At 42.5% G+C, this 17950-nt stretch overlaps 1 protein-coding gene across 1 annotated transcript in view; it reads right to left on the minus strand.

Moving 5' to 3' along the window:
- Positions 1-17950, minus strand: part of LOC145403091 (putative E3 ubiquitin-protein ligase HERC1) — a 597230-nt gene that overhangs the window by 226999 nt on the left and 352281 nt on the right. Inside the window, 5 exon segments of the mRNA XM_080274923.1 lie at positions 1844-2013; positions 4502-4654; positions 5541-7267; positions 7373-7533; positions 9729-9951. Of these exon segments, the coding sequence (XP_080131049.1) occupies positions 1844-2013; positions 4502-4654; positions 5541-7267; positions 7373-7533; positions 9729-9951 (2434 nt within the window).

Genomic DNA, 17950 nt, shown 5'->3' on the forward strand with positions numbered 1-17950 from the left:
CAATGCTGTGAATCGTGTACAGTTGATCTACTAGAAAACTTGGATGTGGATATGCTTACTCGTCTCTTGGCTGGTTATTTATCGGTATTTGCCGAATTATTGACTACAGTCTCTTAATTATCTAATGCACTTACACTTAAATCAAAATAGGTCTGACATCATTACCAACACCCTCTCTTCCTGTATTCACAATATACCAAACTGTATATTAGTTGTACCAACAACACATCCTCTGTCATCCTGGTAACTAAATGAGCACGTGTGGAATAATGACGTCACAACCAGTGTGGATTTTATGGCAACTCTGCACAAAGTTTTCTCAGTTCACATGCTGGTTCTTTAATGAACAGACATACAGGACTGTGTGACTAACTCTCCCCTACCACCAACCCCACCAACGAGTGCATCAACCATCACCACTATGTCCAAGAGGTCAGCCAGTACTGTACTTCATTAGGTACTCCAAATACCGAGAAATCAAGGCAATCAATTACACTGGAACAGAAAATCAAGATCCTGGCTGCTCTGCAGTGTGGCAATGGAGCTTGAAGTGTTGGGCACCAGTCTGGAGCAAAGGGACAGCATGTGACGTAAGGCAGCGCACATGACATAAGGCAGTGCAAGTGATGTGAGGCAGCAGGCACTGTACTTGTATATACCACACAGTAACGATGCCATTCACCTCCCAACTTCAGTGCAGGGAATGAATGGAGCTAATATATCATGCTGACTTCTACTTTTTGCAATTATTAGATAAAATCCATCCACCCATCCATCATCCAATCCTACGTTGTCCCATGAGGAGCGTAAGAGCCCGGGGCTAGGCAGTTGGTCCTGACATTTAAGATGAGAGTGACCAACCTCACTCATCCCTGAGTGGCATTACGTGAGCAATAAACCCCAACCACCCCTTGGATATAAACCTTCACCGGCTCAATCCGATTGGAGCACAATAATTACCCACTAAACCACCAGGCGCCAAAAATTTGGTTATATGGTTACCACCCAGCGTAGTAAATGGTTTCCTGGTGTACAGGAATCCATTTGGCTTGTCACTCAGTGTAGAGTCACCCATAGGCAGAAGGAAGAGGAAAGAATGAAGGAATGAAAGACAGAAGAGGGAGTGTAAAGTCACCCGTAGGCAGAAGGATGAGGAAAGAAGGATAGAAGAAGATGGAAGGAAAGAAGGATGGAGGAGAGGACAGGGCAGACACCCAAGAGCAGCACTACATTGAGTGAGTGGATGGTGAGCGCCCCCATTCACTCAATGTAGTGCTGCTCTTGAGTGTCTGCCCTGTCCTCTCCTCCATCTTTCTTTCCTTCCATCTTCTATCTTTCTTTCCTTCATTCTTTCCTCGTCCTTCTGCCTACTGGTGACTTTACACTCCCTCTTCTGTCTTTCATTCCTTCATTCTTTCCTCTTCCTTCTGCCTATGGGTGACTCTACACTGAGTGACAAGCCAAATGGTTTCCTGTACACCAGGAAACCATTTACTATGCTGGGTGGTAATCATATAACCAAATTTTTGGCAACTGGTGGTTTAGTAGGTAATTATTGTGCTCCAATCGGATTGAGACGGTGAAGGTTTATATACAAGGGATGGTTGGGAATATCATTTTTACTATTCTGCATTTCTCTCAGTCACCAAACTATTTCATTCCATTAAAACAACATTAAATTTGTGAAAAATCAATTTTAGGAGACCTCTTGTGGAACCTACTTTGTGTTAAATCAACATTCTACTTTATTTAATTATGTAATTAATGTCAGTTGACTTTATTCTGGAATGGTCCATAGGAACCTGAGAAAGTTAAACAAATATAACAGACTGTATCCACCTACCCTGCTGACCGTGGGCTGTGCGGCAGGTGGTAACTGGTCGGGTGGTATTGTTGTGAAGCTTCCTGGTTGTGGGGCTGGGGTAAATGTGGAGACACTAGGCTGCCCGACGAAGCTGTTGCTGCTTCACCATCATCTTTCTTGTGTCCATGCATCGCCTTTGGGAAGTCAATCTGTGGGATTTGTAAAACAGCCTAGAGGTTAGATACAAATGTTATTGTGAGTCTTGACATACCTGGACATGAACCTAGTAGAATACTTGCTTATGTTGCCCTTCTACTGCATTCTATTACTCTTCTTCTGGGGACAGGGAGGGAGATAAGGGATTTTTATACAGCCAAGCAATGAAGACACTTTGTTAGTTTGATGTCACCATAAAAAGGCATCCATCTCCAGCCATAGTGGCTGAATGGTGGTGACTGCAAAACTGCCAGCCTGTTGGTACCATGGTTCAAATCCTGATATGAGCAGCAGGTGTCACTCAACTCAGGTGTCAAAACATCCTTTATGGGTTGGTAGGTAAAATGAGTACCTGGGGTAGCACTTCAGGTAGGTAACTGTGATAATCTGGATGAGGTGGCCTTGTATTCAATGATGCTGGGTAAAAACCTGCCACAGGCTCAAAAGCCTACATTACAGAGATGAGCACTAGAGCTAATTGCCTCAGGCATCTGCTCCCATTTTTATCTTTAACTTTACTTCTCCAGTACCTACACACAAAAATGGGTTTCTTGGTCAAATCCAGCCACCATGACTACATGCTATACACCATTCTGATGAGATGACTACTGCTTTACCGATGTCTCAGAAGACTAATGATCCTTTAGTTGTGAACCTCCTTCATCAAGTGGGTCTCCTAGCTTTGCAGACACTAAATCACAAGAAGTAGGTTTTAAAACAAAATCCTATATATCCTGGCTAAAAGAACTTTGCAATCTTTTGTTGCCTTCCTGCCAATTCTAAAACCCACTCATAATTCAACCCTCTATATGACAAACAGATTGAGAGGAACAGTGAACTGTTATATCCTGAAGTTCACTAAACCCACATCCAATAATCAACTTAATCACTAAATGGCAGCTGCCGTCAAACAATGCTTTACCGTAGCGTGGCTGGCGGCGTCAATGCAGTGCCATCTGTAAGAAACAGTGAACAATTTTGGGAAGGGAATGATGGTCCGGGAGAAGTTCACACTGAACTACTCTACCCTCCAAACCACTCAACCTATCAGTAAACCGCATGAATCAGTCATGAGTGGATGTCCATCTTTTGCTCCCAAGGCCAGCACCCCCTCGTACCGCTGCCCTCTGCACTAGCACCAGGGCCTTACAAGCCCTGAAATCAGGGCTGAACTCTTCCCCAAGGATGGGGAGAGTGATGTTGATCACACTGGGTGCATGAGGGTGCTAAGGCTGCAGTTCATGTGGGGTGTGAACTGAGCGAATTTTTTTATTTGAAGGTTGAATTGAAACAGGGATGTGTCATGTCTCCATGGTTGTTCAATCTGTATAAGGATGGGGTTATAACAGACATACAAGGTAGGGCAGCGGATGCTGGAGCAGCCCAAATGAGAGAGGAGAGTGGAAATTCCCTGTACTGTTGTTTGCAGATGATACTGTATTGTTAAGTAAAGGGGAGCTGCAAGGCATGGTGAATGAGTCTGGGAGAGTGTGTAAGAAATGGACTCTAAAGGTGAATGTATGGAGTAAAGTTATGGTCTTTGAGAGAAATGAAGGCATTGAATGTACAGTGAAGTTGGATGAGGAGGAAATGCTAATCCTATTCCTTATAGAAGAGGACTGGTTCTGAAAGCTAAATGTTCATAAAAACTTAAATTCAGTAAATGGAAGTTTACATTAACCCTTTAACCGCGGGCATTGTTTTGCCCCGACTGGCCTCTCCCGCGGGGGTTCCAGCCAAAATGTAAACAAGCTTTAAACCTTTATAACTCTGCACAGAATAAATCTAGAGCGGAAAATGAGGTACCATTAGAAAGTACTAACCTTCAGCTTTGCAATGATGTAGGTTTCATGATTTCGTTGACTATCACTGGATGGGCAGTGCCATTAGAAGTGAGCGATCTAAAATCACTATTTTTCGCTCACACACCATTACCAAATGCCAACCTCATTCTGATAATAATACTATACACATATATGAACACTGCACATACGATAAACACCCACTCTGTGTTCACTGAGGCAGGTAAAAGGCACTGAAATTGCCGGCACTTCACTGCCATATCAGCGGTTTTGTCACTCACACAGCTGGACAGATACTGATGCGTGTTTGGTCAGGGGTGGGGTGGGGGGCCCGGGGGGCAGGAGGTCGGGGCCAGGGGGGTGGGAGGAGGGAGGTGGGGGTCGGCTGGAGTGAAAGAACTTAATAGCTACTCTCCGTTGAAACAATTGGCGCACGGAAAAAACGCGCGGTATTCAAAATATTCACAAACATTCGAGAATGACACCCGCGGTTTGGTCTAGTTTTTGCAATGTCATTCTGGGATGACACCCGCGGTTTGGTCTAGTTTTTGCAATGTCATTCTGGGATGACACCCGCGGTTAAAGGGTTAAAGAAGGTTTTTGTGTCCACTGAAGAGATCTGACAAAGCATCCGAATAGAATCACAGATGTTGCACTGCTGACCTGAGCTGTAACTGACCTCATGTGTGAGTCCAGCAAGCCTGACCAGCTGAGTGATGACAGCTGCAGTGATGCCAGTAACCTTGGCCACATCCAAGCCAGGTGGTTCCACTGCTTCCAGCTGTGCTGCTCCAACATCACTCAGGCTGGGGTCCCAGTCACACCACTGAACCTGCACAAACAGCACACCACACAACTTAATATAGACACAATATTAACACTCAAAACAGTCATGTTGCTACTTTTCTTTATAGTCTTATGACCTTCAGATTACTTGGAGGCTTCATTAATTCCTTCACTCGACTGGTGTCTTAAGCTAAATAAAACTGTTTGGAAGCAAACAAGATTAAACTGAAAAAGATATCACTGGACTGATGGGACAATTGGTACACAGTGCATTCTTGAGAAGTCAATGTAAGAAAATGTGTATGTAGGAAAAATTCACAATTTAGCATACAGTCTGGTGATATCAACGATGTTATTAAAAATGAGCATGCAATGATACAGTACAAGCATATCCCTAATTTTTCATGTTCATTTATGGAACAGATGTAGTCAACAGATGTGAACTTCCATCCAACATCACTGAATAACAATACAGAAGGGACAAACATATTTCATCATCATCACATGCTTCAGAAAGTGTCACTGAAAATTTGGGGATCTGTTCAAACCCTGGCACTCTCAATTTTAGTAATAATGCATGTATTGCACTCTTATTGTGACACTGTATAACAAAATGCATGGGTCTTTCCCATTTCAGGGCAAGGATGATACCTTTCATTATGGTCTAACTGCTACAAAACCATATTGTTCACCTTAGGAGAATGAAGGTATTAATGAAGGTTGTACCTAACCCTTCCAGTTCCAAAACTCTCTCATAAGCTGCAAAGAATCCTTGAGAGTAGCAAGAACAAAATAAGAACTAAGTTACTGAACTGATGGGGTTTAGCGGAATGACAGTTAATAGCACATACTTTCTCAGTATAACAACACATAAAAATGCCTAAATCTAAATAATTCACAAGTTGGCATACAGTGAGGGGATTATGTTTTACCTTAACTGTAGGATGCCCTTGTCTGAGGGCCCCAAGAACCATGGCTCGCCGCCCAGTGCCACGTTGAATACACTGACTGCCAACCCTAAGACCACTATCAACGCCCCCCAACACAGCTAGTGCAGGGTACACTTCCTTGCACAACTGTTCCAAGTTCATCTCATACACAAGATTGTGTCGTGGATGTCTGTCCTGTTTTTGAGATGGTGCAGCTGGGGCAGGGTCAGGGTCTGTTCTGGGAGTGCTGCTGCCATCCTCATCAGATGTGGATCCGGTGTGGGTCTTCTTAGCACGTTCTTCCTGCTCAAGTCTCTCATCCAGAGTGAGAATTGGCTCATCCCCAGCCTGACTCCCCTCTCCAGCTGGGCCCTCACCTGCCTCACTTTCACAAATAAGTTCCTCACTTTCTGACTCACTCTTGGTTGTATCTGTTTCATGTGGGTCATGGGGGCGTGGTATGAGTTCTTTGGTTTGGTTGAGTCGCTCAACTAGACAGTCATTGACCTGCTGTGTCCAGGATGGGGCCTCATGCAGACATCGTAGAAGGGCAACATGAGCTTCTGCCAACACAGCTGCCTGAGGGGCACACAAAGGATCTCCAGGGTGGAGGTCACGTGGAGATCCTCTAACCTGCATATCAACCATCTTAACCTTTTCTCCAGGGTTGGTACTATAGAACATGACACAAGGGTACAGCTCTCCCGCCTCCACATTCTCAAAGGCTAAGCGTGGTTCTTCCCCATTCTTGCCAAAGCTTAGGGTGCGTGCCTCCGTGTCCAGCACCACAGTAACATAGTCACCTTGTGTAAAACCTGGTAAGGACACACTCAGTTCACCATTGTGATAAAGATTTCCAGAGTATGCTCGGTACAACCACATGTCCCCTGATGTACGGTGGGAGTAATCTCGCACCGGATAACGGGACACACCTACGCAGGTGCCTTCATTACCACGGTTCTCCTTCACCATGAGAAACTTCCACTGGTAGCAGCCAGCAGTGATAGGGGTGGTGCCAAGGCCATAGCCTCGCCCACCTGGCCCATGCACCAGTGTATGTCCACCTTCAACTGAGCAACACACACATTTATCAGGGTCAAATCCAACCTCTTGCACCGGAAGGTTGTCATCTGGGGAAGCAGGCCTGGACTGCTCCTCAGTAGGGTCTGGGCTGGCTAATCTCACGAGGTGACGCTGTAGCTCTGCCAGTAGCTGTTGTGCCTTGAGGTGCGCCTGGGCTGAAGGAATCACCCACATGTTGGCTGCCACCTGCACAAATAGTTGGCGTACCACTTGCTCTCTAGTCTCCAGGTCCAGATCTGAGCTGGGCAAAGTGGAGGCCAGCAAGGACAGAGCCAAGACACGGGTGCGAACACTAGCCACCTGAGGGAGGTGTGTGTCAGGCTGCTCCCCCGTCACCAACAGTAGTAATTTCACCCATGGCTGCTGCCCCACCACTGTCCGCACCCCTGGGTTGACACACAGGCGCCGCACAAACACCAGTAAGTTGCCCAAGCTCACCTCCAGGTGTCTGCGCCGCCGTGCCTCACTTGTTGCACCACTCCCATTGTTGTTATTGTTGTGATGTGTTCTCAAACCTGGAAGCCGCAACCCCAGTCTCCTCACCCCACCCTTCTTCTCTTTTCCTTCATTTTCATTATCTTCTATTTCTTCAGTGTCTCTCTCTTCAACTTCCTCATGCTGTATCTCCTTCTGCTCCTCCTCCTCCTCTGCCTTTGAATGTGAGGAGTCTTGGATGACTGTTTGTGATAGGTGATGTGCATGTATGATGTTATGAGGATATGATGGATCCTGGGTTTGCATCTGTGAAGAACTGTAAGTTTGTGAAGGGTCCTGTGGATGTGAGGGATGAAGCAGGGGTGCCCAAGCAGCTTCATTGGCCCTGATAATATGGTGAGCCAGGTCCTCCACTTGAAGGTACAGAAGTGTCATCACTTGTCTCAGTACACACTCACTGATCTCACTTGCATAGTATCTAAAACAATCACAAAAATAATTTCATGTTACTGATCATTTTAGAACAAAGTAAATAATATTTCATAAATGTTTAAAGGGACACCATATTAACATTAAATAACAACACACTCAATGGCATTGCACAATCCTTGCAACAAACATATAAGAATACCTTTAAATTAGAATTGATGAACTGTAGTTAGCCCTAATTCTTTTCTGTTATACATACATAAGAATTTACAGAAGAATTGTCTGTTAAGATATCTTTGTTACTTGTAAAACTGATCTAACAGTTTTCCCCAAGCAACAGGACCACTTGTATGGAAAAAAAAAAAAAAAAAAGAAAAAAAAAAAAAAACTGTTATACTGTATTGTGGAACACATCACTCGCATAGAAAGGACTTATGATACTATACCTATTTTGGGAAGTTGTTTATTAGAGAGATAAACAACTTCATCCTGATTCAGACTGCCTTCATAGTGTAAAACTGCTGTATCTCCCTAATAAACACCTTTTCCAATTGTAAGTATAATTCTTGCATTTCAAAATTCATGGCACTCTGATATCAAGACTCATGCTTTAAGGTTAAATAATGTATCATTTATAGGGCACATGTAGGGAATGATAAGATTCCATGAACTTAAAAAACGTGGTTACTAAATTAACATCAGACTACAAATGTGAAGCTGAGAACACACTTTCTACGTAAAAATAAACCATTTGGTAACCCTCATTCAAAGTTGTTTCACTCTGCATTGCTTTCATTACTAAACTCTTGATTAATTAACATTTATTCTCATCTTAAATGTTGGGACCAACTGCCTAGCCCCGGGCTCCTATGCTCCTCATGGGGCAATGTAGGATTGGATGATAGATGGATGGATAGATTTGTTAACATCTGTTCTTTACTTAACAGTTGATTGTGATTCATTATTAAGTTGTCCTGGAGTCACTTTTTTTTTTTTTTTTTAAATCATCATAATCATCACCATCATCAATGCCTCTTTTTCCCACCAACAGATATGATGAGGAAGGATCCAGAAAGCTGGGAAAAGAAAAGTAAATGATAGTGGGAGAATTAATCAACAGCATGCCTACAGAAATGGGCCACACACTTACTCATTCACCATTCAAGCACCGGGAATCTAAGTCCCACCTCACTGGCATATCTTGCACATGTGGTTTCATAATAACCTATTAGAATTCATTTGATGTCTGTCAACTTCAGAACAGGGACAACAAATCCTTATCAAGCACTTCATCCAAAATTCATCCAACAAACTGAGTCAATCCCACATCAGTTTATGAGCAAAAAATTATGGTCTCCTCAATTAACCATCAATTAGATCATCTGTAACTGCACCTCGGTAATAGCTGAGAGTTTTACTCAAAATTATCCCTTGATTATGTCACATGGAGAGACAGACTGACAAAAGAGGATGTGAAAGAGTGTTGTGGTGTGGATGTGATAGGAAGCATTAGGAGAAACACACTGACGTGGTTTGGCCATGTGGAGAGGATGGAGAGTGAGAGACTGACGAGGAGAATGTATGTGAGTGAGGTGGAGGGGGAGGCCAAGGATGAGACGGAGGGATGGAGTGGAGAGGAATATGAGAAAGGGAGGTGTGAGCTGGAAGCAGGGCGAAGTGGAGGCAATTTGTTTGTGGCCACCCCGAATGGGATTAAGGCATCTGGCAATAGACAGATAGATAGATTAGGTTCCAGAAGTTTCTAGAAAATTTTGCATTATACCCTGTTCAATATATGCTGTACAGCTAATGCCACCAAGGGACGTTGGGTGGCCATCCACCCTTGGCTCTGCTTGTGTATAGTAGCCTAACCACGGACCCCTACACCTGATAGAGGGTTAAATGCGATTGACTTACCTCTACTGGCACAGAGGGTGGGTACAGTGTTCAAAGAGCTTTCTCCTGTGAATTCTGTCTTTGATGCAATCAAAGGCACTTATAGTGCCTATGCAAATAAGGGATTCTGAGTAAGGATGATGGAAGATTCCACATCTGAACCTGGAACAGCATCAATGTGTAGCAGTGATCTAGCAGTTGGTAAACTTGACAGTCTTAACACACTCACATGTTTGGTGACAGTACTGACATGAATGAAGAGGACTGTCAATTAGTGGATAAAATGATGTTATCCCAGGTTCAAAATCAGTATACCATACCCACAAAATAAGCTAAATAATTACTCACCCGGTCAAGATGGTGATGATCTGGAAGAGCGTGTGTGCGGCATGTGGAAGGAGATCTGAGGGTGCAGGGTGAGGGGTGTGGCGTAGGGCAGGAGGGTCATGAGGACAACACATTCCCACCAGAGCATCAAGCAGACCACTTGACACTGCCAGACTTAAGTCTGCTGCCTCATACCTCACACTCAGGGCAAAAATGGTCAGAAGGCACAAACGTTCTCGTAATCCTGGGGGAAGTGAATGAATATGTGTTAATGCTTTACAGTACAGCATAAACAACATAACACACAACATGGAGCACTACACAGCACATATTACACTACTCTAAACGCTATAAAACATCAATGGTGTACAGAACCAAGGGGACAACCCAACAAGGATGGTTGCTTATCTGTTGGTCATAGGTCTGCTTGGTTAGGAAGACCAGGGCTAAGCAGCAAAAACAACAATAGTTACTGCATACTATATGAAGGCATTTTACATTACATTCTTATCATGCCCATATGAGTCCAAGGTCACAACAACAATATTAGTAGATGCTCTTCCAGCCTCCATACTCAGTCCACTGTTTCATACTGAGGCCTTCAGAGCATCAGTCACCTTTCTTTTTTGAAGAATTTTACTTTCCACTTCCTGTATTAACTTAGATCTCTTTTGTAATACTGCACCAAGGTACTATATGAATTCTTGCACCAATTCAAGTTTCTCTCCATTCACAAGAACATAACAGAAAATCACCTCTATGAACAACAATAGCTTTACTCTGGTCTGCTATTACTTACAAACAATGCTGCTCACAGAGTTATATACAGGCAGCCCTCTTGTCTGGAGGGGTTAGGTTAAATAAAGTTAGTTTTGATGGTGACGTTTTGGAAACTGACGGGGTTATAACATGGATTCTATGGGATTATGTTAGGTGACCAAGGAGGTGTACTCATATAAGCTTAGTTAAATGCAGAATACAAGTCCAGTTATAAAATACTCATTACACACATCCAGCAGCAAAATACTTGCACAAGAATTCAGACAACACTCAATTGCACATGTGTTATATGTGGTTATGTCCAGTGGCCATAATGGATTACTCATATGTGATTTTGGTGAAGGTTTATATCCAAGGGGTGATTGGGGTTGACTGCTCATATAATGCCACTCAGGGATGTGTCAGGCTGGTCATTCACATCATAAATGTCGGGGCCAACTGTATAGCCCCAGGCTATTACGCTCCTCATAGGGCAATGTAGGACTGGATGATGGATGGATGGATGCACTTTAATCACTTTTCTCCAAGTACAGTAGGATCTTGCCAATAACGACTTTGACAATAATGTTTTCGGCAATAACGGTAAGTTAGAATAGATACCCAGTTTCTATAATAACATTTGGATTCACATAAATAACGGTTATTTCAGAAATCTCAAATTGTTATACTAAAAATATTTCCATAACAAGATGAGGAATGAAACAGACAAACAAGAAGAGGTGAAGGAAATTGCCAAAAATGTGAGCAGTAGTGAGGAGGAGATGGAGGATCCTCCCCTCAACACCTCCCCTGACTCGCCTGCCACCATTCCCTCCACCTCCACTGCCCCACTTGACTCACCAGCTGCCTCCCCCTCCACCTCCACAGCCCCACCTGACTCACCTGCTCCACCTGGCATACCTGCAACCCCGACCATAATTACTGTTGCTGCAGTCTGGAAGAAATATAACATTTGACAGGCCATAAATTTCTTCGTCAAAGCCTGGAATAATACGACATTGGCAACTGTTAAACAAGCGTGGTCGGCACTCCTGCCACAACTCACGTCTGTTGAGATGGAGAGAGAGCAGCCATCAGAATAAGTGACTAATGATTGGATTTGTAAATCAGACTTCAAGAAAATGCCAGAAACAGTATCACGACTGAGTGAATGCCTGCCATCAGTCACTCATTACTCGCTTTCTTTCACAATGCCAGCCAGCCAAGGAAGAAAAACAGAGAGGGCTTGAGTAGATGATGACACTGATGACACTGGGGACTTTCCTAAATATTTTGACTTTGTGGGGTTTGATGATCTGTTGACTGAAGTAGGCGACCCTGGCAAATGAGGCAGGAGTGGGGATGAGGCCAGTGAGAGGTCAGGGGGTAACCGCAGTAGCCTCCATGCACAGGCCTCGAAATACTCATCACACCAAACACCTTATTAACTCATTTAAGGTGAGTTTTATAATCTATCTATCTATCTATCTATCTATTGCCAGACGCCACAATCCCATAAGGGGTGGCCACTTGACTTTGAGTTAGTTGTTTTACAGGGGACGGGCACTAACCCTCCACCAACCCACTTGTTGACACGTAGGGAACACGTATGGTTTGGTTATATGGTTACCACCCAGCGTTGTAAATGGTTTCTTGGCTTACAGGAAACCATTTGGCTTGTCACTCAATGTAAAGCCACCTGTAAAGGAAAGAAGGGCAATAAGAAGTGACAGGAAAGATGGGAGAAGTAGGAAGAGAGGAGGGTAGGCACAGAAAAAGAATGATACAGGCTAAGGAAGAAGTAGGCAGCACTACATCAAGTGAGTGGATAATGGTCGCCACCACCTACCACAAAATTTTATAATACTCATGAAAATTTAACAACTAATCTTATTATTTCAGAAAAAAAAGTAGTGATAGGAGGGCTGCAAATGGGAAAAATGGGTAAAAGTCGTGGGGTGGCGGCACCAATAAACCCATTATACATGTATTTTAATGTCACGCAAGTAACGTTTTCGCTAATAACGGCGTTTTTCTGGCACCAATTAGACATTACTGGCAAGATCCTAGTGTACTTACTGTTATAAATGACTCATCATAAACTTACAGCAGCACAATTACTTCAACAGAATTCAAATAACATTCAGTACCACACTGGTTATCTGGGGCCATGTCAAATATTCACAAAGGGGTATTCCCAGAGAAACTGGAATGTTGAGCTGGATAAAGGGTTTGGTGAGAGAAAAAAAAAAAAAAAAGAAAAAAAGTACAGGCACACTTTAAGGCCCTGTTCACACAAGGCGTTTTTAAACATGCGTTAACAAAGACTATGGTAGTGCACTGGACTGTACACACGCTACCGCGCGTTTTTCTCAACTGCTGGTCCAAACGCGTGATCCGATATTTCCCTTCCTACAGCACGTTTGTTCAGTGGTTCGAGGTTTTCATGTGGTTGATTATTTCTGCCAGGGAAACGCACGTCTACCACTGCATTTCCCTGGCGGTAGATGCCGCATTTAAAAACGCTTTGTGTGAACAGGGCCTAAAGGGAGTTAGCTGGACATTTCTTTGCATCAAGCAGTTAATACTGTATTTAAAAAAAAAAAATAATAAAAAAAAAATAATAAATAACAATGAAGGGAAAATTGGATGAATGGGAATCCTGATACTGATGAATGGCTTTAATGGAAAAAAGAAGAAGAAGAAAAAAAAAATGCAATTCAGATAAGCGAGATATCGGATATCAGTCATTCGGCCACTGGGGGCTGCCTGTACCTGAAAATGACACCATGTTTCCTCTTAGCAAATCCCTGCACTGGAGTTGGTCATGGTACAGCAGATGTTTTCTAAGAACTGGATGCTATACCAAAAGGCCAAACACTCACAAAACATTTAAACCAGACAGCAGAGATTCTGTTCAAAATAAGCAAGCAGCATCATCTGCATACATGATACTGTATTTGAAATAATCCACCCATTACCATTTACCATTTGTACTATCCCTATTTACAGAACTACTTTTGATCTCTCTCTTACGCCATCCATATGGTATTTTGTAACAACCATGGGGAATCACACACCCCTGCCTCACTCCAAAACTGACTGGTCTATACACATTCATGCACACAGCCACATTTAGATATGCTCCACTACTATGAAAGAAATTCCTTACAGCATTGATTAGTTTTCCATCTACACCATGCAGACAGCTTTGGCATCCCCTTCTTTCAGACATATTTGCTATTTACAAGTGTTATATATATAAAACATACAACCTTTGTTACACAACTTTAACACCTGCCTTGACAGAAATCTCTGATCCACACATCCCCCACCATCCTGGAAACCCCTGTACTGTACTTTACTCACCACTGCTCTATTTTGTTTGTAAAGGCTTCTACATGCAGGCACTGGCCTGGGTCACCTAACGGCAGGTTTGCAAGCTGCTCAATCTCTAGCAGCCTCTATTCTGTACCTTATCTCTAAGCTCAACTGCATAACCTCATCCAAAGTCTTTTTCAGTCAGCCTCAACTCCACCCTCAACATTCACATTTCATCCTCCGCACCCAGTTGTTGTCCTCCATTCTCTCTACATGCCTAAACCATTTCAATCTACCCCTTTTTATTAAAATACTACCACATTCTAGTCTCATCACTCCTCTCATCTCTTCATTTATAATCCTAGCCCCCCCCCCCCCGGCCTGTCATTCAAGGATGCATTATACATCTATCTAATCGTTTTTATGTCTGTACATATATGCCTATGGATATCCTTCTTTACTCCCTCAGTCTCTCTACTGCACAGCATTACACTAAACCCATAGACATACCAATGACGACCTGCGTCGTCATGCGTTTGTCAACCTCTGACGTCAGTATGACGACTTTGCCCGTCATCCAATGTAATCTCTAAAGAAATATTTAGGGAGTTGTCATTTTTGTTGGATGACAGGCAAAAGTGGGTGGAACTAAGCCTGCCACAGCTGGTGCATGCATGCTCACTTGGTTTGCCTGGTTCAGTGTGGTGTGAGGTTCCTCATAGGTAGGATATACACCTCTTGACCTCCCGCCGAACACTTATGCTCCTTTTCCTCGTGTATATATGCGACGTTATTATTTAAGAAAATACAACAAATAATGCATTATCGGAAAGGAAATTTATTCTGCAACGTATTGAAGCAAAAAATATTATTACTTCTTGAATAGTTTTTTTTGGCGAATATTTTTTTTAACCCCTTAACCGCGGGGCGTCACTTTCGTGACGCTTGGGAGCAAGGAATCATACCGCGGGGCGTTGCTTTTGTGATTCTGTGTTATTTTGAATTCACCCGGGCTTCCAAGTGGGGGCTTGTATCATCTATCAGTACTGCCAATGTCCAACACTAGTCAGCACTCCTAATCTCATCTGTACTCCCATCCATTGTTGACAATTTAGCCATTTCTCCCCATTCTTGACTCCCCTCCCTACCCCCCCTCCATTACCCTATCCTCTTGCCTGCCCGGTCGTGCTACGCTAAGTAAATCTTCCCTGGAATTTTTCACTGATTTCATCCATTGAAATAAGCCCTATGTCCTATTCTTATACCAAATAATATATACAAGAAAGAAATAAGGTAAGTGAGAGTGCCAAACACCTGGAATTGGCTAATTATCACCTGACAACACCTCACATGCACTCGTTCGCTAATTTTCGCTGTTTTTTTCCCCTTGAAATATGCCCTATAATCTATTTTTGTAATAAATATACATGTAAGGAGGGAAGGGAGAAGCCTAAGTGATATTTACATTCACCTGGAACTACCTAATTTATAATGTATTGTCTAGATTTCCTGCCAATCATATCAGTGCTAAACAAAGATGTTTCAAGATCTAACATTGGTAGCTCTGAATATATATCTCCCAAGTAGGCCTCTAATCTATTTTCGAAATAAATATACATGTAAGGAGGGAAGGGAGAAGCCTAAGTGATATTTACATTACCTGGAACTACCAAATTTATAATGTATTGTCTAGATTTCCTGCCAATCATATCAGTGCTAGACTTAGCTGTTTCAAGAAGTAATATTGGTAACTCTGAATAACCCCTTAGCAGGCCTCCAGCTGGCCCTCCGTTATCAGGTTACTCTCAACTTCCGAAGCGAGAGTACGTATGTTTCTTCTTGCTGACTTCAAGGCCTTTTTTCACCCCCATGCAAATGGCCCTGTGACCTTTACCCCCTACTAAACCTCGTGTGGAAAGAGGTAAAGGGCTGACAATTGATAAAAGAGTGACTACGATCTTTCTATTGAGTAAAACAGTGCAAGTGGAATTGTAAATAATGTGTAAATAATGTGTAAACAGCAAGTGAAAGTAATGAATGTAAATATACGTGAACAATGGAAAATAGTTTTATAAGTTATTTCAAGTGACAGTGCACAACACAGTGTAAATAAAATAGAAATGTAAATAACGTAAATAAAATAGAGAACGTAAATAGAAATGTAAATGAGTAGTATTATAAGAATACGAGTATATACCCTAGGAGTAATGAAAGTGAAAGTTTCACTCTAGCATGTCTGAATGCTATGAGTTATGAAAGTGAAGATGAAAGTGACATTCACTCTCAATGCCAGTATACAGGACGAGAAAGTGAATGCTACGTATTTTACTGAAAGAAATTGAATCCCTACAGTGACAATAAACTAATACTACTGAAGGAAACTTATGAATAAAGACTGTAAATATATATAAGTGTTATATAGTAATAGAAATATAAAGTGTGAGGGGTTTTATGAATAATAAATGACAGACTACTAAGAGCGAACTAGTGCCAGTGCGACGATCAGACGCGCTCGTAATTTCCATTGCTTTCACAGTGTTTTTTTTTTTAGTATGGATCCCAAACTACTTGAAAATTGTAGAATAGTGTTTATAGTGTTTGTATCTGGCTGTGGTAATCATATTACGGGTTGTCGGGAAGTGTAAAGTGGAGACTTCGTTACCCTACTTCAGAGGTCTCCACAAGTCCTACGGTAACTGACGAAGGCTCAACAATCATTCCAGGAGAAAGCTGAAGGTATGTGCCATAAGCATATGTAATTTTATTATTCTAGGACTAATAACTGATTTTTGGCAAATATTTTTTGAGAGTCTGTCGGAGCCCAAATAACCCCGCGGCACACGCAAGTCATTGGTAAACAAGCCTGCGGTGTAGGGGTTAAGGACAGTGTAAAAATTTAGCATGTCAGCTAACTACTACTCGTAAAAATTTAGCATGTCAGCTAACTTCTACTCACCTTTTTTTGCATTTTATTTTGTATATATTGTCTTTTTGGATAATGTACGACAGAGCAAAAGTCTTCATCTTCAAAATGAGCCCAAATTGGCCTTTCTATGATGAATAGTAACTTTCCTACAGGCGTTAGAAGTAAAATATCTCTACGCGACTGTTCAGAAAGCTCTCGAGCAAGAGTTATGTGCACAGCCGGAATCTAAGCTCCTCCCTTGACGTGAAAGGGTTAATATATGCTGCATTCAAGGATCCCTTAGCATAGAGGGAGAGCCCTCTCAATGTCAGGAGAGGCAAATACTCCCTAAACTTCTTCCGACCACTCCTTACACTTGTACTATTGAGCTATCTCCAACCACTCCTTACACTTACCACTCCTTATACTTACCTCCAACACATAATAATTATCATGTCTCTAACAACAACTTTCCCCCACACACTCAAGACTCTCCAGCAAGGTCAATTCTTCCCCACCTCTCTGTTTTTACATGCTCTCCCCTACACACTGCACACACAAAATCAGCATTATTTTGTAGCCTATCCCTAATACCACTATACCTCTTATGCACCCACTTATCACAGACACTGCTCAAGATGCAGCAATTTCTCACACCCTTGTGGCAAACTGTACATGGCCACATTCCTGCTTTGACAGTACTGCCACCTGCCCTAGATATCATCATTTTTGTTTTTATCCACATTTATTCAAAACCCATGTACCCTATTCCGTCTTACCGTACATTCTAATTTCTGCCTTACCCTCTCTAAAATTACTTACTCATACATTTATTTCATAATACTTGGCAGATTTGTTATATTAAAATTTTTCCATTTACTTTGGTCTCCTATACTTTTGTAAAAAGGAACAATCATGGCCTTCATCCACCCCACTCATACAACTCCACTCTATCAGGCTCGGCTCCATTTTCCTACAGAGAGTTCATTGCATTCTCTACACAATATTTCTTTCTTTTTGTACAAATTTCAGCAACACTAACTGTGTTCCCATTCTTCAACATCTCCAAGGCATTTCTCACTTCTGACACTGCCACAGTCTCAGGCACATTCTTCCATCTCTGAGCACCACTTGATCCAATCATGTTTACCTGTTCTGCTCTCATCATTCCCATTAATCAATTTCTGAAAAGTCTTTCCATCTGCCCCTTATTTGTGTTCCACTTTTGAATATGATTGCATCTTCATCCCAGCATGGA

This window comes from Coenobita brevimanus, chromosome 60, assembly GCF_032717465.1.
Source record: "Coenobita brevimanus isolate Jiangsu-jjx chromosome 60, ASM3271746v2, whole genome shotgun sequence".
NCBI lineage: Eukaryota > Metazoa > Arthropoda > Malacostraca > Decapoda > Coenobitidae > Coenobita > Coenobita brevimanus.